This window comes from Canis aureus, chromosome 20, assembly GCF_053574225.1.
Source record: "Canis aureus isolate CA01 chromosome 20, VMU_Caureus_v.1.0, whole genome shotgun sequence".
NCBI classification, from domain to species: domain Eukaryota; kingdom Metazoa; phylum Chordata; class Mammalia; order Carnivora; family Canidae; genus Canis; species Canis aureus.
The window spans coordinates 23055630-23078528 of NC_135630.1; the positions used below are offsets into that span (position 1 = coordinate 23055630).

General features: G+C 33.7%; 1 protein-coding gene across 7 annotated transcripts in view; it reads right to left on the reverse strand.

The window, feature by feature from the left end:
* AFG2A (AAA ATPase AFG2A) overlaps nt 1-22899 on the reverse strand; it is a 353318-nt gene that overhangs the window by 298503 nt on the left and 31916 nt on the right. For all 7 annotated transcript variants that reach the window (XR_013358870.1, XR_013358872.1, XR_013358871.1 and 4 more), the window contains exon 10: nt 12463-12617. Coding sequence is in view for 4 of the 7 variants with exons in the window: in XM_077861116.1 (XP_077717242.1) it covers nt 12463-12617 (155 nt within the window). In the remaining 3 variants the exon portion in view is untranslated. The remainder of the gene's footprint in view (nt 1-12462; nt 12618-22899) is intronic.

The following is a 22899-nucleotide window of genomic DNA, read 5'->3' on the forward strand; positions in this document are numbered from 1 at the left end:
TCCAGCAGACAAATGTACATATATATTTTGAGTCCCCAATATGAGAGAGAGGCAAGAAACAAACTAAATATAAAAAATAATGGCCAGGGCTTTCCCCCTCATCCCAATTTTGATTAAAATTATAGACCTACAAACACAAGATCATCAATGAACCAGCACAGGGAACATGAAGAAAACTACCAAGACACATGATAATTGAATTGCTTAAAACCAGTGATAAAGAGGAAATATTAAAAGCAATCACAGAAAAAAGATTATATATGGAAAACAAAGAAATGGAGACAGTATATTTCTTTTCAAAAATACTGCAAGATAGAAAAATAGAGCAAAAGCAACTTGGAAAAGAGGGCATCACTATCAACCTAATTTCTCTATCTAGCTAAAAAATGAAACTATCTAAAACAAACAAAAAAACCTTTTTCAGACATACAAAAACTGGGAGTTTTCATGATCAGCATGTCTGCATTACAGAAAATGTTAAGTAAGCCCTTTATGAAAAAGAAAAATGATACCAGATGCAAATCTGAATCCATACAAAAGACTAAGGAGGACTGGAAATGGTAAATTGAGTAAATATAAAGATCTTATTATTTTACTATTTAAGTCTCTTTAAAAGAAAATCCATTTAGAGCAAAATGATGACAATGTACTGTGGAGTTTACAACTTATTTGAAAGTAAAATGCAGGCAGCCCAGGTGGCTCAGCAGTTTAGCACTGCCTTCAGCCCAGAGTGTGATCCTGGGGACCTGGGAACTGCTTCTCCCTCTGCCTGTGTCTCTGCCTCTTTCTCTCTCTCACTCTCATAAATAAATATAATCTTTAATAAAAGAAAGAAAAGAAAAGAAAAGAAAAGAAAAGCAAGAAGGAAAGAAAGATGCATGACAACAGCACAAAGGCCAGGAGGAGGGCAGTGCAAATAAACTGCTTTAAGGTTCTTATACTATACATATGATATATTATCACTTGAAGATAGATTGTGATAAGTCAAAAATGTCTTAGGGAAATTTATAAAAACTGTGAACTAAATGGAAATGAAAACACAACATATCAAATATGTGGGATGCAGCTAAAGTAACTGCATGCTTATATTAGAAAAGAAGACCTAAATCGTTAACCACAACTCCTGTTTTAAGAAACTAAAGGAAGAGAAAATGTAGCCTCATGCAAACAAAAGAAGGAAATAAAGATTAGAGCAGAAATCACTGAAATCAAAATCAGAAAAATAATAAAACACAAAACTGATAATTTGAAAAGAACAATAAACTTGACAGACCTTCAGTCAGACTGACCATGGTGGGTGGTGAGAGGAAAGACAAAAATTACAATACGAGAAATAAAATATAGGACATCATTACTGATCTCGCAGACAGTAATAAGTAAGGGACAGGTGGGGTAAATAGGGGGAAATGGGTAGGGTTCTATGTGATCAGACTCACAGAAATCCCAAAAATGCTGAGGTTCAGGAAATCAGAGATAAGGGAACAAACCAGACTACTCTGCCCTAGGTGTGTATGTGTTGAGGGGGGAGGGTTTTTTTTTTTTTTTTTTGACAGTCACCTTTGACCAACAAAGAATAATCAGACCCTAAAAAAGATGTAAGCCATTAAAGATGTTATCACCAGTCCTTACTTAAACCAAGACTTCACAAGACTAGTAAGGCCACAAGCTCCCTGATCAGTTCTAAATAAAAGACTGTCAGTGGAGGTCCAAGTTAGCAACCCTGTTGGGACCCCTCTCCCTCCAGAGAGCTTTTTCTATAACCTCACTTAATAAACTTGTATGGCTTTACTCACTCTTCTTTGTCTGTGAGATTCATTCTTCCACTCTGTGAGACAAGTACCCAGCTAAACAGCTTCAGGAAAATGGTAACAACAGAAATCTATTAATGACTAACTCCATCAATCCAACTAGTAAAACAAAATGGACCAATTCCTCAAAAGATACAAGCTATCAAAACTCACTCAAGAAAAAGTAAACAATTTGAATAGTCCTATATTTGTTAAAAATTAAATTGTACTTACATCTTTCAAATAATGAAAATTCTAGGCCCAGATGGTTTCAGTGGAGTACATTTAAGGAAATAATACTAATTCTATACAAGTTCTTCCAACACATAAATGATGAGAGAACACTTTCCAATTCATTTCATAATGCCAGCATTTCCCTAATACCAAAACCAGACCAAAAAAATCTCATAAAAAAATCTACAGACCATTAACTCTCATAACTTGTATGCTAAAATTCTCAACAAAATATTAGCAAATAAAATCCAGCAATTATATAAAAAGGGTACTATATCACAGTCAAGTGAAATTCATCCAGAAATACAAGACTGATTTAACACTGAAAATAAAAGAGATTCACTATATTGACAAACTAAAAAGCACATTATGATTATTTCAAAGATACTGAAAATGCAGGACACCTAGGTGGCTCAGTGGTTGAGCCTCTGCCTTTGGCTCAGGTTATTGGGCTCCCTGCATGGAGTCTGCTTCTCCCTCTGCCTATGTATCTACTTCTCTCTATCTCTCTCTCTCTCTGTGTCTTTCATGAATAAATAAATACAATCTTAAAAAAAAAAAAAAAGATACTGAAATGCATTCAACAGAATTCAACTTCCATTTTGGATTTAAAATAAATCTCTCAGCAAACTATAAATAGCAAATCTCTCAGCAAATAAAAAGGAACTTATCCTAATAAAGAACAGTTTAAGAAAAAAAAGCTAGCATCATATTTAATGATGAAGGAGGGAATAAACAGTTGTTTAATAGGTATGGAGTTTCAGTCTGGGAGAAAAAAAGTTCTGGAGATTTGGAGATTGATGGCAGTAATGACTGCAAAGCACTGTAAGTATACTTACTGCCACCAAAGTATACATTTAAAAATGGTTAAAATGATAAATTTTGTTATATACTTTACACAGGTAAACAACAACAACAACACTTTCCCCATATATGGTTCTCATGGCTGCAAGCTATCATTGTAGTTTCTATAATGCTATGATTACATACAAGAGAGCAGGGTTAACCCTAGCTGGGGGAAAAAATTAGTCAAAGACCTACATGTAAAATCTAAAAGTATAAATATAAACTCTTAAAATATAAGGCAAATCGTCATAACCTCGGATTTGGCAATGCTTTCTCAAATGTGGTACCAGAAGTACATATAACAAAAGAAAAAACCGGTACACTGGACTTCATCAAAATTAAAAACTTATGCTTTAAACCTTGAGCAAGGGGCAGGCACAGCTAGGTAGGGAAAGAGGTTCACAGGATTAGGCTCACAAAATTCCAAAATGTGAAAGTGTGAGGAAACCAGAGATAAATAAACAAGCCAGATCATCCAGTCTTAGGTCTCCGAGGTGGGGTCTTGTTATGATAGCTACTTGTGACCAACAAAGATGACCAGAGCTTAAAAGGAAGTAAACCATTGAAGGTGTTATCACTAGTCCTTATTCAGGGGTGATATCAATAGAGATGTTAAAAGGATTTATTTAGGTTTCCTGGTTAGCTTTCAATAAAAGACCAACCCTACAAGCCTCCCAGTGGCAACCCTGTTGGGACCCCTCTCACTCTTGAGAGCTTTTCCTGTATCCTCACTTAATAAAACTATCCTTTTATTCACTCCCTTTTGTCTGTTAGATTCATTCTTTGACTCTGTCAGACAAGAACCTAGCTTTCATGCTTCAAGGTCACTATCAAGAAAATCAAAGAGGCAGCCCACTGAATGAGAGAAAATATTGCAAATCATACATATCTGATATCAGATATCATTATCTGAAAAAGGACTTCTTCCAGAAAATATAAGAATTCTTACTACTCCATAATAAAAAGACAACCCAATTAAAAATGGGCAAAGGATCTGAAGAGACATGTCTCCAAAGAAGATACAATGGCCAAAAAGCCAATGAAAAGATGCTCAATATCATTAGCCACTAAAGAAATGCAAATCAAAAACCACAAAGAGCTATCATTTCACACCCACTAGGCTAGGGCTAGCTATAATCAAAACATAGATAATAGGGCACTTGAATAGCTCAGTAGGTTGAGCATCTGCTTAACCAGTCATGATCCCAGAGTCCTGGGATGGAGCCCCATGTCAGGCTCCCGGTTCAGTGGAGACCCTGCTTCTCCCTCTCCCTCTGCCACTCCCCCTGCTTGTGCTTGCTTGCTCTGTCAAAAGTAAGTAAGTAAGTAAGTAAATAAATAAATAAATAAATAAATAATTTTTTTTTAAAGATAGATAAATAATAAGTTTTAGTGAGGACATACAGAAACAAGCAACATTCCATACACTGTTGGTGAGAACAGAAGATGGTGCAGTCACTCTGGAAAACTGTTAGTTCCTCAAAAGGTTAAACATAGAGTCACCAATGACTCAGCAATTCTACTACCAGATCCAAAAGAATTGAAAACAAGCGCTCAAACAAAAACTTGTACACAAATGTTCAAATGTAACTTTAATTATAATAGCCAAAAACTAAAAGCAATCCAAATGTCTATCAACTAATGAATGGATAAATCAAATGTGCTACATCCATACAACAGAATATTATTTGGCAATAAAAAGGAATAAAGTACTGATACATGATGCATGGATGAACCTTGAAAGTTTTATGCCTAGTGAAAGAAATCAGTCACAAAGAGACTATACATAGATATAAAATAGATAAATGTTTGCCTAAGACTGGTGAGGATGGACAGGATGGGAGATAATGGGTAAAGGATATAGGGTTTCTTTTTGGAATAAGAAAAATGTTCTGAAACTTACTGCAGGAATGGCCTTGACCACCAAAATATACCCTTTGAATGACTGAATCAATATATAAATTGTATTTCAATGAAGTTGTTACCAAAAAATAAACATATTTATGTGGAGGGGTAAAAGAACTATTTCTGAAAAATAAGAACCTTTATGAACCAAATGCTTCACAAAACATTCATTTACCAAACTTTTTTTTTTTTTTAAGATTTTATTTATTTATTCATGAGAGACAGAGACACAGAGAGAAAGAGGGAGAGAGAGAGAGGCAGAGACACAGGCAGAGGGAGAAGCAGGCTCCATGCAGGGAGCCTGACTTGGGACTCCCAGGTCTCCAGGATCACATCCCAGGCAGAAGGTGGCGCCAAGCCTCTAAGCTACCAGGGCTGCCCCCAAACTTCTTTTATTTAGTTGTTACCATTTGCCAAGCAGTGGGGATACAAATGTGAATAAGACAAAAGGTCCACAGGGATATATGTGTATTTTGTGTGTCTGTGTAAGGGATCACATTACAAGATCTCTGGTAACTGAGAAGTCAGAAAACAACTTTTCAGGCAGAGATGACAACATCTGCAAGAACAGAGTGATTCAACAACATGAGAGAATAATAGAAGAAAGTAAAGAAGGAGGCATGAGCTAGATTATGCATACCAAGCTAAAGAGCTTAGACTTCATTCTAGAGATGATCAACAGGTAGTCATGCTGATGGCTTTTAAGCCAGATCAGAAATTTCTATTGGAAAAATTACTCAACAAAGTGTTGGGCGGGAAAAGGACAAGATCAGATGGTTGTGCAATTACTCCATATTAGTACAAGGTGAAGCAAAGACCTGTAGTGTCTCAGAAGAACCACATCAACCCTACCAGTGAGTTCCTTTGCACTAAATGAAAATCTGTGTTTTTATCAAACACTCATCAAGTACTGAGTACTGATCAGCCATAATATACAAGTGTAGCATATGCTCTATGATAACCTCAGCATTACTTATAAATTCAAAAGAAAACACATATCAGAAACAGCAAATTAAGAGCTTTCCTTCTTTCATTTGAAAAGAAGAGTGTATGATTTCACCAGTTAACCAGGATTAGAGCTGAGAACAGAAACTGTTGATCTTTACACTAACTTTTGCACCTCTCTCATATCTCCTCTAGACTATAAGCCTGAAAAAAGGAAAGTGGAATGAAAGAGTTAAACTTCTAAAATATTTAATACAGTTAAAACTACAATCTTGATTTTGGCACAGAGTATTTCCTGGTTAAAAGTAATCTACTTTCCCAAATGTGCTTTCCTGTTCAATTGTTATTACTTAAAACTATAAAAATGCATAAGAGAAGTTGGCAGGGAAGACTGGGATCTTGGGAGTGATAGAAGACACTCTTCTGTCTAGACAACAAGAAGCAAAATCAAAAGAAACCGAATTCAAAAGCTCTGCCAAGAACCAATATGGAATTAATAGAATTTCCACAGGTTGTATATCTATTCCAAAAAAAAAGCAATCTGTTATTTAGTAAAGCATCACAAAACCCTCAATCCTTTGAATCTGTAAAAAAATAAAGAACACACAGAATACAGTACTGTTTTTAAAGAATAGAAACTCAAATTCCTTCTAATTATCCTGAGGGTACATGAAGAATGAAATGCAATTATGGTCAATTAAACTATTTAACTCAAATCTCTGCACAAGAAAAGTAATGCTAATGAGCTCATCCTATGAAATTCAACTGCCTTGTCACATTCTGATGTTCTCTATTCTCATCTGAAAAGATGCCAAATGAAAATACATTAGTAAATTTTGAATATGTAATCAGTGAAACAGAGTCTCTTTGGATTATTCATATAATTAAGTTTGCTACTTTTTAAAATGGGAGTAAATGAAGTATGTTTATTTAACTAATGACATTTGGTATACACTCAACCTGACTGCAGACAACCTCTAAGTTTAACCCGGATTCAAGTTTACAAAGAGGTTTGAGACTATCCAATTAGTCTTGAGGCTCTGGTTGCAGTTCACTTTACAAAAGTGAGTTCACATGAAAGTAGAGCCCTTTTTATTGGCTTTTAGTTTATTCTGAACTAAATGTCCAAATTCTGAAAACTGCACTCCAAAAGCAATACCAAAAGTATAAAGATGGATTATTTCCAAATAATGAAACAACCTAAAACAACATTAAAAAAAAAAAAATAGGGAAACCCTGGGGAGGAGGGAAGGGATGGATTAAGGTGCATTAATGAATTAAACTTGATGGTAGTCAACTTGTATATATTTGGTTAAGAATGCCATTTATCAGTAATAATTGCTATAGTATACATTAAATGACTTATTGCAAAGATAATATGTAAATACAACTACTAAAAGCAGCATATTTTGGGGGGGATTACCTTAATAAAAAGAATTTTCAATAGATCAAGAAAGCAACATATTTTACAGAAAAAATAAAGGACTACAGTGTATCTTCCAGAATAGACAGCTTAGCACTATTATATCCTTCTTTATTCCAAAATTGTTAAATTCACTGAACAAACGGTAAGAGTTAAAATTCACAAAGGAAACCACCTGCTTTATAAAATATGAAGCATCTGAAGAATCTTACATGAAGGTAATAATAGACTAAATTATACTTTAGCACAGAAGGCTGCAATACTCTTTAAATATATGTGAAATTGACTTTTTTGTGAAAATTATAGTTTTTTATTTGTCCATTGAACAAATACTGATTTGATATCTGTTATATGCTAGGGTAAAAATAAAAGGATAAAAATAAAAAGTAAGAATTTCTGCTTTCATGGAACTTAAAATTCCTTTAAAAAATCATCCAGCTTACACTCCTTATCTAAAAATTTAACATTTTTATAGGAAGAAGAAGATATGTAATTAACAGTTCTTTTTCATGTTCTTTTTTTACCTCTTGCTTTAAAGATTATCCAGTATTATTCCTCATAATGACAAAGATCTTTTTAGTCGAGAAAATAAATTCTAGTGGCAAATAAAAGAGGACTAAAATAAAAATAAAATGAGATTTCAATTAAGCTCTTTGTAATTTTAAATTTTTATCACTTAATTATAGATTAAAACAATCTTTTGGGGGAAAACTTAATAACATTTGTTCCAAGCTTTAAAACCACATATTTAAAAAAAATAAAATAAAAAATAAAATAAAACCACATATTTTAGTGTGGTAATTCTACTTCTAGGATCATAAATGTAAATATTTGGAAATAAATATGTGTATAATCATATTAAAGAAAAACAGAAAAAAATCTAGATATTTGAGAATGGAGGAAGGATAAAACAATTACAGTTTAGCCACATAACAGTCTATTATACAGTCATTAAAAAGATGTTTGCTAAGAAATTTTAAAGTAAAATGTTTACTATGTAATTTTAAGTGAAAAAAGCAAATATAAAACTATATATATCCTAAGATTAACTATATAAAAATACATACATGCACAGAAAAACAAACTACAAAAATTTTAAAAATCTATTGGAACTATAACAAAATGTTAACAGTTGTTATTTCTGGGTGAAAAATTGAAATTTCAAAATTCATACTTGCATAGTCAAAGATTCTAAAGATTTATGTGGTAAAGAAATACACTTGATTTTAATTACCAATCAATTGTAAAATACATTTGACTTTTAATACACCAACTGGTATAATCACCAACTCAGAAAGTCCACAAAAAGGAAACATTACATTTAAGTAAGTGGCTAACACTTGTGGTCTCCTTAAATTAATAATGCATTATATTATAATTGGCAATATTCCCATCTTAAGACATTTCTTTTAAACCTAAATATAACTAGGCAAGTGTGATTTAGAAGTTTTAATTTCACACACTGAAATCTTTTCTCAAAAGATGTTGAATGCTCAATTTACTATTAACTACCTACTTGAACAGGTTTTCTATAGCAAAGTAAGTAGTAAACCTCTGCGGAAATAATTTGGAGATACTTTTGTCATTGTAATAATCTGAAAGCAGAAGAGTAAAGTTTAGGAATCCAATTATAGAAATGTTGACTTCTCAGGAAAATTTTTACAATCTAAAGTGAACATAAAAAGCAATGTAAAAAAGGATTTTGACCAGGGCTAATCACTCTGGAGCTCATGAGTAACATCACAGTACACCATGGCCTTAGGCCAAGTAATAAAGTGCCAAATGGAAAATGGCACAAGTCCATGGACTGTAAATACTGTATCAAAAGAAAATAAAGGAAAAAAATCTTTCATTAGAGCAATTAAAAATGTAGTTGTAGTACCAGTTCCTGTGATGAATAAATCAGTTCAGCAATTCCAAGAGTGGAGAATGTGTATTTAAACACATTCTCTACTGGCAGTGATTTTAAGTTTAAAAAATTTGCTGTATGTCTCTTTAGTTCCTAAACTTTTCTTTTTTTTTTTTTACAAATTTATTTTTTATTGGTGTTCAATTTGCCAACATATAGAATAACACCCAGTGCTCATCCTGTCAAGTGCCCACCTCAGTGCCTGTCACCCAGGCACTGCCCACCTCCCCTTCCACCACCCTCTGTCCACCTCCCCTTCCACCACCCCTAGTTCATTTCCCAGAGTTAGGAGTCTTTCATGTTCTGTCTCCCTTTCTGATATTTCCCACTCATTTTTTCTCCTTTCCCCTTTATTCCCTTTCACTGTTTTTTATATTCCCCAAATGAATGAGACCATATAATGTTTGTCCTTCTCCGATTGACTTATTTCACTCAGCATAAAACCCTCCAGTTCAATCCACGTCGAACCAAACCTAAACTTTTCTAAACACTAAAGTGTTTTTTGGGTGGTGTAGCTGGTTTATAACCCTATCATCTGAAATTTTTGATATTTTCCCATGTGGCATTTGGCAACTACATGTCTACTTGACCCATTTTATTATGAGACAGTAGCCAAAAAAATACAGGTAAATACTACAAGTGAAAGTATTCATACCAATGTGTCCAAACTTTAGGCCATAAATTTCAAAGAAACGAAAAGCTTCTACTAATTCAACATCAATCATTCATTATTCTATAATTCCAGTTGTCAAATTATTCATACTAAGTTAGCATATTATGTTACAGAGGTTGGGTAAAACCCCAAAGTTAAGCTGTAAGTTCATTAGTGAATTTTAAAAAGTTTCAAAAAGAATTTAAAATCACATAAAGTTGCCTAAACTAGAAGCTAGTCCTTAGAGATGTTCCTATCTCTTCGGTGTCTCAACTCAATTTACAAAACTATTGTGTTCTATAAGAAGTCAGCAAGCGTCTTTGCCACTTAAGCTCTTACTAACTACCATAAAATTTAGTGGCTCAAAAGAAAAGACATTCGTTATTTTTAACAATTCTATCAGTTCCTGGAAGGCTCTTTTGGTCTAGGTAAATGTCAATCAGGATGAGATAGTTTAGGTATCTGTCACATGTTTGACAATTGGAAGGGTGGCTAAAAGGGTTGGATCTCATCTAAGAGGGTTCACTTCTGCTCCACATGGTGTCTCATCCTCCAAGAAACTAGCACAGTTTTCTTAGCATAACTAATTCAGGGTTTCAAAGAGCAGCAAGAAAAGGCAAGACTAAATGCTTTCAAACCTGATTGCATCATGATTGCTAAGATCTCTATTAGCCAAAGAAAGTTACATGGGGTGGAAAACTTGACTTCATCTCTTTTATGGTAGGAGCTACAAAGTTGCAGTGCAAAAAGGGCAAACATACAATGAAGGGAACACTCTGCAGTCATTTCAGCAATCTACTGCATTGCAAAATGCAGAAAGTATTTGCTCCACATGGTCCATGGCCAAATAAGTTTCCATAAGTATCTTTTGATACTGAAAAGGTCTACAACAAAGAAATACAACTGATTTTATTTAAACCAGCATTTCCCAAACTTATTTGGCCATAAAACACATTTTCCAAAAGCAGTCACTTTTAAAAGTAAAAACAAACAAAAAAGCAAAACAAAACAACAAAAAAATGAAAACAAATCCACTGATTTCTTTCTCCCCACTATATCATTCCACAGAGTCTATTCCAGTGACTTAATATCTTTTTAGACTCTTTAAGTTTTTTGGGTTTTTTTGTTTTAGCTTACAGCAATTAAAAAACAGTTAATGACTAAGAGAACTACTAATATACACTCAATGGGGGAAAGGGCACAAAACTATGCTTGCCTCTCCAACAAGGCTCTAAGTTTTCAAACAGCTGTAATGTTAGAGCTTTTGCAAGGGAGTATCTCAGAAACAGTAAGACTAACTCAACAAAGAAAAACTCATAGAGTGATATTATAAAAGCACAGGGAAAGAACAGTCACAAAATTCTTCTTCCATCAGAGCTCTCCTAAAACCATCAGACAGCAATCTGTAAACTTTCCTCCAGCTACGCTAAGATATAAACCTCCTGATGATCAAGCCGAATTTAACAGTCTATACCCTATCCCAATATAATGTAGGCCATGCTGTCAATGTTTTGTTTCACTATTCATTTTCCAGAAATATTAATATATTCAAAGAAAACTATAAGGCCACTCTTTTTCAGAATGTTAGACCCACTCAGATGATAACCTAGCAGATGATTCATCCATAAAAGGTGTTGTCCCTGTGGTAATCTGTGAATTTTGCAAAGCATGTCAATGATGAAGAAAATGTAAAAGGACCTGAGGAAACACCAAGCATCAATAGTGGAGGCATCATAACTAGAAGATTTTTTTAAATTCTAAAATTAGCCTAGTAGACATTTTCTTATAAAACTAAATAGGCAATTAACATACAACCCAGCAGTTGCACTCTTGGGCATTTATTCCAGAGAAATAAAAATCTACACTTACACAATACCTGCACATGAATGTTCATAACAGGTTTACTCATAATTGCCCCAAACTGGACACCAGCCCAGATGTCCATCAACAGATGAATGGTTAAACAAACTATGGTATAGCCATACCATGGCATACTTCTCAGCAATAGAAAGGAACAAACTATTGTTGCACATAACAACTTGGATGAATCTCCGAACAAATTGGCATTGTTATGATATTATTAACTAAACTAAAGATCTTATTCAAATTTCACTAATTTTTCACTAGTGTCCTTTGGTTTTTTCCAGGGTCCTACTTTATTTTTGTCATAGCACTTATTGCTATCTGGAGTGACATTATTTGTTTGTTTGGGAATTATGCTAAATGGGGAAAAACTAATACCAAATGGTTACATACTGTGTAATTTCATTTACATAGCATTTCTAAAACGACAGAATTTTAGAAATGGGTACAGGAACAAGGTAAGTTTGGTTATGAAGGGGCAAATCAAGGGATCATTGTGGTGATGGAAATATTCAGTATCTTGATTCCGGTGATAGGCATGAAAACCTTTATAAGTAATAATACTGCATAGAACTAAACTTAACACACACACACACGTACAAGTAATGCTGTGGAAATCTGAATAAGATCAGTGATTATACCAATATGAATATACCACTTGTGATGTAGTATTGTTTGAAAGATGTTAGCACTGAGAGGGGAAAGTAAGTGAAAAATACACAAGATCACCCTAAAGTATTCCTTACAACTGCACTGAATCTCCAATTACACCCATAAAAATTTTAATTAATTTTTTTTTTTCTAAGTTTAGCCTAAGCAGGTTGTTTCCCTGGAGTCTCGGTTTCTTTCAGAGTTCAATTCAAACAGTGTAACTAGCATAGGAGTACAAATGACTTACATTTGGAACATCAATTGCTACTTCCCTCATGGCACTGGGCCTGATGTCATTCATCCCCTGTAAGAAATCATTCAGAGTAATCTTCACCAACCCAGCCATCTTGCTATCAGAAAGATTAGGCTGTTTATTCAGGACTCTCCGTAAAGCATAAAGACCTGCAAAGAGGAAAGAAATACAAGATTTATTTTTTGCCCCATAAATAAAAACTGAATCATTATCAAAAAACTAATAATAAACCCAAACTTCACACATTTATAGCATCACACATATATAGCCTGGGGAATGAAGGGAAGTGCTGAAGAATATAGGAGAGGAAGGCAAGAATCTGAATGCTTAGTTTGGGTAGTAAAAATATTACAAACTGATATGAAATATGAAAAGACGGATACTTTATAAACATGAAATAAAACTTAAAAAGCAACATCCACAAAAAAGACTATAACGAGTTATCAAAATAACCTGGGAAATATAACATACTTCTTGCCTTTGCCCTTTATATTAATACATTCAACCCAGAGTTATAAATTTTGTAAGGTATTGGCAGAACATCTTAAAGGAAATATTCAGTTGGCAGTTGGAAGTGTGGTTTTGGAACTCAAGAAAGAATCAGACTTTAGAGTTGTGTGCATACACATGAGATCCAATATTACAGGAAGAGGAGAGACCTATGAAAAGAGGCTAGAAAGAGACCGGGGATGAAAGAATGAGAGCTGAAGACAAAATCTTAAGAAAGCCCATCATTCAAAAAGCATAAGAAGAAATGATGGTTTTAAAAAAAGAATACAAAGAGATGAAGCAGTGGAATCAGAGTAGTAAAATACTGCAGGAGCCAAATGTTCAACCAAATCAAATTTACAGAAATCAGGAATAACTTAAAAGTGATCATGCTGTCCTGGAAAGTGACAGATGCAAATTCTTGCTTTTGCTATTTGCTTGCAGTTTATACACCGACAGAATATTCCAATTCCCTTTCCTTCACAAGTAAGTTGCCCTGCACAGCTAAGCTTCCTGCACAACTAAGATTTAGAGCCCTTCGATCTGTGACAAAGACTTCTAGGCAGCAAAGTCCCTATCTATATGCTCTCCGCCTCAGTCTTCTAATAAACTGAGACTTTTGTGTTCCAGGGAATGATGAAGGTCCACTTAGAAGAATTCTGGTCTCAGAAATCCCTTAGAAATTCAGTCTGAATATCTGAATTTGCCCTAGGACTCCAGCTAGCCCCATCATATTAAAGGTCTTTTGTCTAAGACAAAAAAAATTAAAAAATAAAAAATCCTCTGAGGATTTTTTACAAAGTTAAAATGATACCATAACTATCATTGTACTTGATCTCATTTATTTGAACTTTTATAGAGAAACAGAAGCAGTGATACAAGGGAAAGCATACACAAACTCCCAAAACAGAAGGGAGGTATCTTTGACAAGTAAGAAAAAAAGTGAATACCTCAATGATATTCAGAAAAATGATCTATACTAATCTTTCCCACAAAACTATCAGTGTGAGTTTAATATTCATGGAGGACTCTGAGATAGTAGACTAAACTGGAAAAAATAGCTACACAAGAGGAAATCGAAGATATATGTTAAAAAAAAAATCATTGTTTTCTACAGAAAATGTCTTAAGCCATCTTACAAACACCCGTTGGTTTATCTGCCTTCCAAAACGCTGAAAAGACAATTCTTTACATCTTTCACATTTCTGCTTATCTTTTGAGCAAAAGCACTAACTGCCTCTGTTTCAGATATATTTTCAAGGATGTCTATACACAAGAAGATAGATTGTCTCCCCACCCCACCTCCCCGAAGCAAAAGGCAGATATGCTTACTGTCTGTTACAAAAGATTCAGGTTCCTTAAATTCAAGGTTCTCCTCTTATAATGTCTTGTCTGGAAACAGAGGTCACCCAGCCTTCCGCATGTCACTCTGTGAAAAGTGAGGCTCAAGGAACTGGTGCAAATGCTGCTCTGGTTATTTCTGTTGTGATATTCTATCCTTTGTGACCCAGGGATGGATGGATGGATGGATGGATGGATGGATAGATGGACGATTTATTTATTTAAAGTAGTCTTTCTCTCTCTTTCTCTCTCTCTCTCTCTCTTTCTTTCAAGTAGGCCCTATGCCCAATGTGGCGCCTGAACTCACAATCCCAACATCAAGAATCACATGTTCCACTGACTGAGCTAGCCAGACTCCCCATGACCCAGGAATATTGTATCTTCTGCAAGCACTTGGAAAATTTGCTAGCTCGCATACAAGGTAAAAGCTCAGACCCTCACAACTTTTGACACAAAAATAAAAGTTAATATTAAATTAGGTTGTTTCATTCCCCAACATATGTTTTAGTTAAATGGTATAGTAAGTAGCATAATAAAGAAACCTAAATAGATAAAACTGCAGTAATTAAGGTGCTGTGTTGTATTAAACAGCACATTAATACAAAAGAACTTAAGGAATTCCTACAAAACCTTACATAAGTGGAAGTAATCAAAAAACTAGAAGAATCTGACTCTTCTTTATGTCTCAAATGGCTCTCTGGCAATACTGGTCACTATTTTTAATTTAAAACATATACCTCACTCTTACCAGAATTGAGATACTAAAAACTGAAAGAAAGGTAGTCAAATAATTTTCCTGCCACATTTATGTCATTCATGTAAGCATAAGGTTTGACAATAAAAAAGACCAATTATTTTCATGTGAGGAGGAGGTCTGGAAAAAAAGACAATATATGGTTTTAAAAAGCCTAAAAAAATAGTAAAACATCTGTGTGATTTCAAATGCAAACTACAGAATTTAGAGTTGGGCAAAAATTTCCACATCTATGAAGACAGCAAGAAAAAAGGAGTAATTCCCAAAGATAAAAAAGGCAAAAAAATAAAGACAGGAGTTTTCACAAGTTAAGAAACAGTAAAATACAAAGACCGATTCTGTGATAAACACAGCACAACTTAACAATTCCAAATGATGATAGGTAACATATATTTACCTACTATTTCTCAAATATATTTAAATTAAAAGATTAAAGTGAGCCACTACTAAGCATATCAATCAAGAGCTGAAAAACAAAGGTTTGAAGTAAAGTCATTCAAGCTAGTAAAGACAGTAGATTAAATCCAAGCACTTACTTTTGCTCCCTCCTAAAACCCCACTACAATAGGGATTTTTTTTTAAAGATTTTACTTATTTATTCATGAGAGACTCAGAGAGACAGGCAGAGACATAGGCAGAGAGAGAAGCAAGCTCCCTCTACAGAGCCTGATGCAGGACTTGATCCCAGCACCCCGGGATCATGACTTGAGCTGAAGGCAGATGCTCAACCACTGAGCCATCTAGGTGCCCCAAGGGATTTTTTAAGGAAGCATAAACCTAGAAGGGTAAATAGGAGAGAAAACAATATAACAGTAACAAAATTTTTGGAAGCTGGACGGCAAATGAACAAGTAATACCCGAATATAACTGATCGAGGAAAGCTGACACACTAGCAGACAGTGAAAAAAAATCTGAGAGCAACCAGATTTATGCCATATATCCCCTTCTATTCACCGCACCCACATATAATCAAAAAAGCTCAAAGCTAGACAGCACAAATCACTTCTGGAAAAAACAAAAAAAAAAAAAAGAAAAGAAAAATTGGGGTTAGAAAAATGTTAGATTAAAAGAAAAGTCAAGATCCCCTCTCCAACTGCATGGAGTCAGATGACTTTTCCTATACTCTACATCTAAAGATGTCTTCTCTAAGTAATACAGTTTCTGAATTGAGGGTAGCAAAGCAGTTAAAGACAAGGGAAGTGGGATGCCTGGGTGGCGCAGCGGTTTAGCACCTGCCTTTGGCCCAGGGCGCGATCCTGGAGACCCGGGATCGAATCCTACGTCAGGCTCCTGGTGCATGGAGCCTGCTTCTCCCTCTGCCTATGTCTCTGCCTCTCTCTCTCTCTCTCTGTGTGACTATCATAAATAAATAAAAAATTAAAAAAAAAAAAAAAAGACAAGGGAAGTGTACTGAATAGAGAGATTAGGGAGACCTCCCCTCCTCTACTCTACTCTTCCCTGTTGCTCCCAGAGTTTATAATCAGGATACATGTGCCACATTTGAAGCTAAAAGATCCTTCTAGAAAGGTACTAGCCCCAGAAGAAAGACTAAGGATACTGACAGGGGTTCATTCACCCAAGGAAATGGCCCATGCAAAACTCACTACAAGAAAACAAGCTCACAAGCCCCAATAGTTCAAAGTACCTAATCAATTTTAGAAGCTCCACTTTCAAATATGAGAAAAACACCCAAAGATCACTAGATATCTAAGGATATCTTCAACAAGCACTATCAAGAAACAAGATCACTGACCTCTACCTCTGGAACTAATAATACATTATATGTTAACTGAATTTAATTAAAAATAAATTAATTAGTTAAAATTCTAAGTAGTAAAATTTCTCCAAAAATTTTACCATCCAAAGATAACCATTTAATATTATAAAGAGCATCCATTCCAACTTTTCTTCAAGCATCCATAATAAAATAGATTTATGTTCAGCTTCACCAAAAAATGGCATCATATTGATAATTTGTTAGCAACTTACTCAATTATATCTTTGGATATCTTTCATTGTTAATATTCTATTATAATTTCTAAATATATATATATAAAGAAACAAAATACAGAGAAAAAAAGCAACCTGAAGAACCAGTGATAACGTTAGAAAAAACAAGTATAAGAGTAGTGGTGCCCTGAAAGATAATTTGGGTAATGTAAGGACTGCAAGCAGGTGGGACCTAGAAAAGGCCAGCAAGTTTTTGCTTCCCCTCCCCAATAAAACCAAGAACTTTTCTTTAAATAGAAGTAAACTATCTACTCAAGATGAGCTTCCAAAGAAGTAATAAGACCAAAAAAAAACACTAAGCAGAGGCTGAGATAACCCTAGAACTCACTATGACCATGAAGAAGTACCAAGGAAGGGAGCATGCAGTTACTATGGAAGCACATACAAAACACTCTACCTCTTTCTTGTAATTGTTTTTCTTTTCTATTAATTTCTGCCCAATCTGTATTAAATATTTGTTTTCTGAGATTATTATTTTCTGATGACAATGCTTGGCATGTTATTTTTGACCCTTTCCTAACTTCTAATATTCAATTCTAACTACAATTTCAGATTATAAATTCTCCTGTAAGCAGTGCTTTAGCACAAATTTTGATATATCTGCATTGTTCATACTAAATAGCTTTTCATTTGCAAATTTAACCAATGAGTTATTTAGAGTTTCCTAATTTCCAAGCTAAAAATTTTTCTAATTTATTGATTTTTAACTTAATGAATTTTGGTTAGAGAACAAGGCCTATATTAAGTGTCATTATTTTAGATTATAAATTCATAAACGTTCTATGTGTGCTTCAACATGTATTGTTGGTTTCAGTGTTCCAAATATATTACCGTTAGGTCAAGTTGGTTGATTTTGTTACTCAAATCTCTCTATCCTCAAACACTGAGAGAGATAAAATTCTCTCACTAAAATGGTTGTTCTGTTCATTTCTCCTGAATAAAGTTTTGCTTTATACCTACCTTTAAAATAGTTATGCCTTCCCAATGCAATGAATATTTTATCAATATGCAGTACTCATTTTTATCGGCAGGAATGATTTCTGCCTTAAAATTACTTGGACTAATGTTAACATAGCTATAGTCTAATCCCTACCTTCTCCTTTTCTAGCATTCTTTCAGATTGATTTTTGTCTTGTTCTTTTTACATTCCATTTTGCCTTCTACTAGTTCTGGAGTTATACATTCTTTTTCTATTATTTTAGTAGTTATGCAGAAATGTTAACGCATTACCAGAGTACAGTGAATCAAGTAAAGTCAATCATGAGGCTCCCAGGAAATTAATAGGAAAGTCAGTGAGATAGTTATCCCACATTCTTCTTCTTCTTTTTTTTTTTTTTTTTTTTTTACATTATTCTTCTGAAGGGAGAGTTTTTAACATCCAGGAAGAGTATTTGTTTGTTCTTTAAATCTCTATTTGGTCTGTAGTTATTTCTTCTCTCTGTATTTCATTTGTATCTTTTCTCTTTCACCAAAAACAACATAGTATGTATAGTCCTGTCTCTTAAATGGATATTGTTCTGACTTCATAATCTTAAAAATCTTTGCAAAGAATAATTTTTTAACTTTATTGTTTTGTTCTCTATTTTGCTAAATCTAACCTTATATTTTTAATTTCCTTACTCTCTGGGTTTATTCTGTTGATCTTTTCCTAATACTTGAGTTGAATGCAATTATTTTTAACCCTTATTTCCTAATGAAATATATTTGTTATGATTTCATCTTAGAGAAAATTTAAAACTGAATTTTTACTAACATTTTATTCTTAATATTTAATGTGCTATATGATGTCCTTTGTAGCTCACAGGGGGATTACAAGTATTACCTAATTTAGTTTTCAATTGTACCACCTATTAAATTACTTACTATCAGCTTGAAAATCATGCTTCTATACCCAGCTTTGTAATACTGGGGCTTCAACTGCAAACTACTTTTTTAGCTACATGGTAGGCTTTGCCAAAGCTAGAGCAAAGCTCTAGGGGCAGTAGAACTGAAGAGGGAAGAAGGAACTCCTTCCTGTTTTTGTCCCATGGACTTCCTATCTGTTTGCTATTCCTGTGAACACCATTTTACCAAACCTTCAGGGACACCAGCACAGACCCAGCAGTGCTACCTTCTCAGAAGTCTGAGTTAGCCTTCAGAGTATCAAACTACTCCTCTTAGGGAATCTGAGTTACAGCTCATCTTCTGGGTTTTGATAATTTCAACCTTTCCTGTTTTCCCAGCCTTAGGAGTGGTAGCTCCTTCCTATAGTTGCTGCCTTCCTTTCAATTACCTAGTTAACAATTTTATAACTGGTTATCAATTCTTTATATAAAATTTTCTCTGTAAAAGTAATTGGTGTAGGATCTATCTCCTAACTGGATCATGACAAAAACAATACCATGAGATGTTTTTGGAATTATCCTTTTTCTTTCTTGATTATGTATATAGGCTAAGGCTTTTAATAAGTGAGAGCAAAAGCACTCAAACATTTTAGGATAATGTAACGTGCCTCCCCAAATCCAAGTATGAACAAGAAAAAATTGTTTCTCACTTATGGGCATGGGGCAAAAGCTCTAAATAAGACATTAGTTAACTAAATCTAACAGTGTATTAAAAAAATCCGTATATTCACAAAGAGTTTATCTCAGAAATAAAAAACACATTCATCAGAGAAACTATTAACTCACCACACTAAATTGAGAATAATGATTTTTACTCACATAGTAAAAAAAATTTGATAAGATTCAACATCTATAATGATAAAAATAATCTAAAATGCTCTTAGTAGAGTGTATTTAAGATTATTATTCCAAAAATCTTTAGCAAGCATTACACTTAGTGCAATGCACTTAATATGCATTCCCTAAAATTGGTAACAAGGATGCCAAAATCACTATTACTAGATAATTTAGTCACAGAGGCTCTGGCTACTAAGAATAGAAAAGATAAAAGCAAAAGGTAAAAGGATGGAAAGAGATAAAGCATCCACTATTTGTATAAGACCATCATTGACTCAGAAAAGCCAAAAAGATTAGAAGAAAACTAGTAGAATTAATAAGAGAGTCAAACAAAGCTGAAGACTGACAAAAAAAATTTATCAATATAAAATTTCTCTACACCAAGAACAAGATTAAGGTACAGTTAAAAAAAAAAAAAAAAGACATCATTTGCAATAATCACAAAAGTGGTAAATAACTAGGAATTAACCTAACCAAAACATACAAGACCTCTACGGAGACATTTTAATAAAGAGAAAAATATGAATCAAAGAGTGACATTCCAGTTTCTTGAATGGGAAAACAATATCATAAAAATGTCCATTTTATTCAAACAATCTACTTATTTTAAATGCAATCCCAATCAAAATGCCAATTGTATACTTTTGATAAATCAGAACGAACTTGGGCAGCCCCGGTGGTGCAGTGGTTTAGCGCCGCCTGCAACCCAGGGTGTGATCCTGGAGACCCGGGATCGAGTCCCACCCACATCAGGCTCCCTGCATGGAGCCTGCTTCTCTCTCTGCCTGTGTCTCTGCCTCTCTCTCTCTCTCTCTCTCTCTCTCTGTTTCTCATAAATCAATCAATCAATCAATCAATCTTTAAAAAAAATCAGAATGAACTTTCTCTAAAAATAGCATTGAGGAACAAAGGTCTGTATATAACAAAGTCAACAATAATGCAAGTAAGTAAGTAGGATTTATCTTACCACTTATGAAGATATACTATAATTAGTAGTATCAAATAGAACATGTAAAAGTTATAAAACCAAATAGACCACAAAGAAACACAGAATTCAAAGACTCATCCATATGCATATAAATTTAATACACTATACACTTCTGATAATCTATCACAATTCAATGAAGAAAGCATAGGCTATTCAGTTGGTAACTGAATGATGGGAAAATGGATTCCTTGTGCAGATCCCTAGGCAGTGGGTCTCTAAAGAATTATCCTCATAGACAGCACTTCATACATGCTGTCTTAACTCACTGCTGAAGGAATTAAACATGTCCTATGTGACTCCACTGGGAGAGGACTCTTGGAAGTTTGTACCAGGTTTTCTCCATACTTTGCCCCATATGCCTTTTCCCTTTGCTGACTCTACCTTGTATCCTTTGCATTTAATAAATCATAGCTGTGAGTAGAACTATATGCTCCTTCCTGGTGAAGCATCAAACTTAGGCATATGTGGAAAAAATATCTAAAATAGTAAAATATCTATGCTTTCAAGTGTACCTGGAAGATGTATCAAAACTGACATATGCTGAGACACAAAGCAATTCTCTGTATATCTCAAGTACTGAGATTATACAATATATATATTCTCTAACCACAGTAAGAATATTAAAATCAGTAACAGAGAGATACCAAAAAATACATAAAAATTTGGAAATCAGTCAATATATTTCCAAATAACTCATGGGTCATAGAAAAAGTTCAACAAACACTGTAATTTTTAAAAATAAATAATAATGAAAATATAACACAAAAATTTGTGGGATGCTGCTAAAGCTGTACTAAAAAATAACAGACAGGCATAATGCACATATTAGGAAAGAAATAAGAGTGAGAGTCAATGAGATGCTCATCTTATAAAATGAACAATAAAATGAACAAAAAAAAAACAGTAGGAGGGAAATAATGAAGAAAGAAGTTGATGAAATAGAAAACAAACATACAATTTTTAAAAATTGAAGCCAAAGTTTTATTCCCTGCAACTCTGGTCAGTTGAATCAGAGCAACGTGAGAAAAGATCCATTATAATATCAAGAGTGAAAAAAAGAAGACATCATTACAGAACCTACAGATTTTGGAAAAACTAATAACAGAATACTAGGAATAATCTTATAGGAAATAATTTGAAAATTTACATGAAATGAAGAAATTTCTAGGAGACAAAGCTTACCAGAACTAACACATAAACAAAAAGCACATAATTGAATATTCCAATAGCTATTAAATGAATGTTTCTGCATTAGAACTTGTCTCACAAAAATCCAAACACAAATGGCTTCATTGGAAAATGTTAGAGTATTTAAGGATGAATATAACACTAAACTTACAAAAACTCTTCCAGAGAAAAATAAAAGCCAGAAAAATTCCCAAACTGAATCATAAGGCCAGCATAGCTGTGTTTCTCAAATCTTAAGAGTACGTTATAAGAAACAAAATTATAATTGAGAATCTCTCTCATGAACATATCTGCAAATACACCAAACAAAACATCAGCAAAAACATACATACATAAATATCATGACAAGATGACTATGTTCTAAGAATATGAGGTTGGTTTCACATATGAAAATCAATGAACATCATTCTCCACAGTATTAGAAGAGAAACATATGATTATCTCAATACACATGAAAAGTAATATAAAAAAAAACAATTATAAAAACAAATTAGGACAGATGGAAATTCTTTACCAGATTACCTACAAAAAACAGAGTGAATATAATTCTTAACCGTAAAATATTACAAATTTTCTTCCTAGTATCAAGAATGAGATAAGAATAACTTATTACTTACACTAAATACAATGTTAGGAATCCTAACCAGTGTAATAAGGCAAGAAAAAGAAGTAACAAGCATAGAGATTAAAAGGAACAAAATAAAACTGCTATTATCAGAAGACTGCATTCATGTAAAGCTACAACATAATCATATACATAGAAAACCGAAAGAACCTACATTTACTCTGTTAAGACTAATAAGTGAATTTAGCAAGGCAGGCAGACAGAAAGTCAATACACAAAAATTTACTTTTCCTAGGTAACAGCAAAAAAAAAAAAAAAACCCTATAAAGCAAAATTTTTAAAGATGCCACTTATAACTGCATTCAAAAAAATCTAA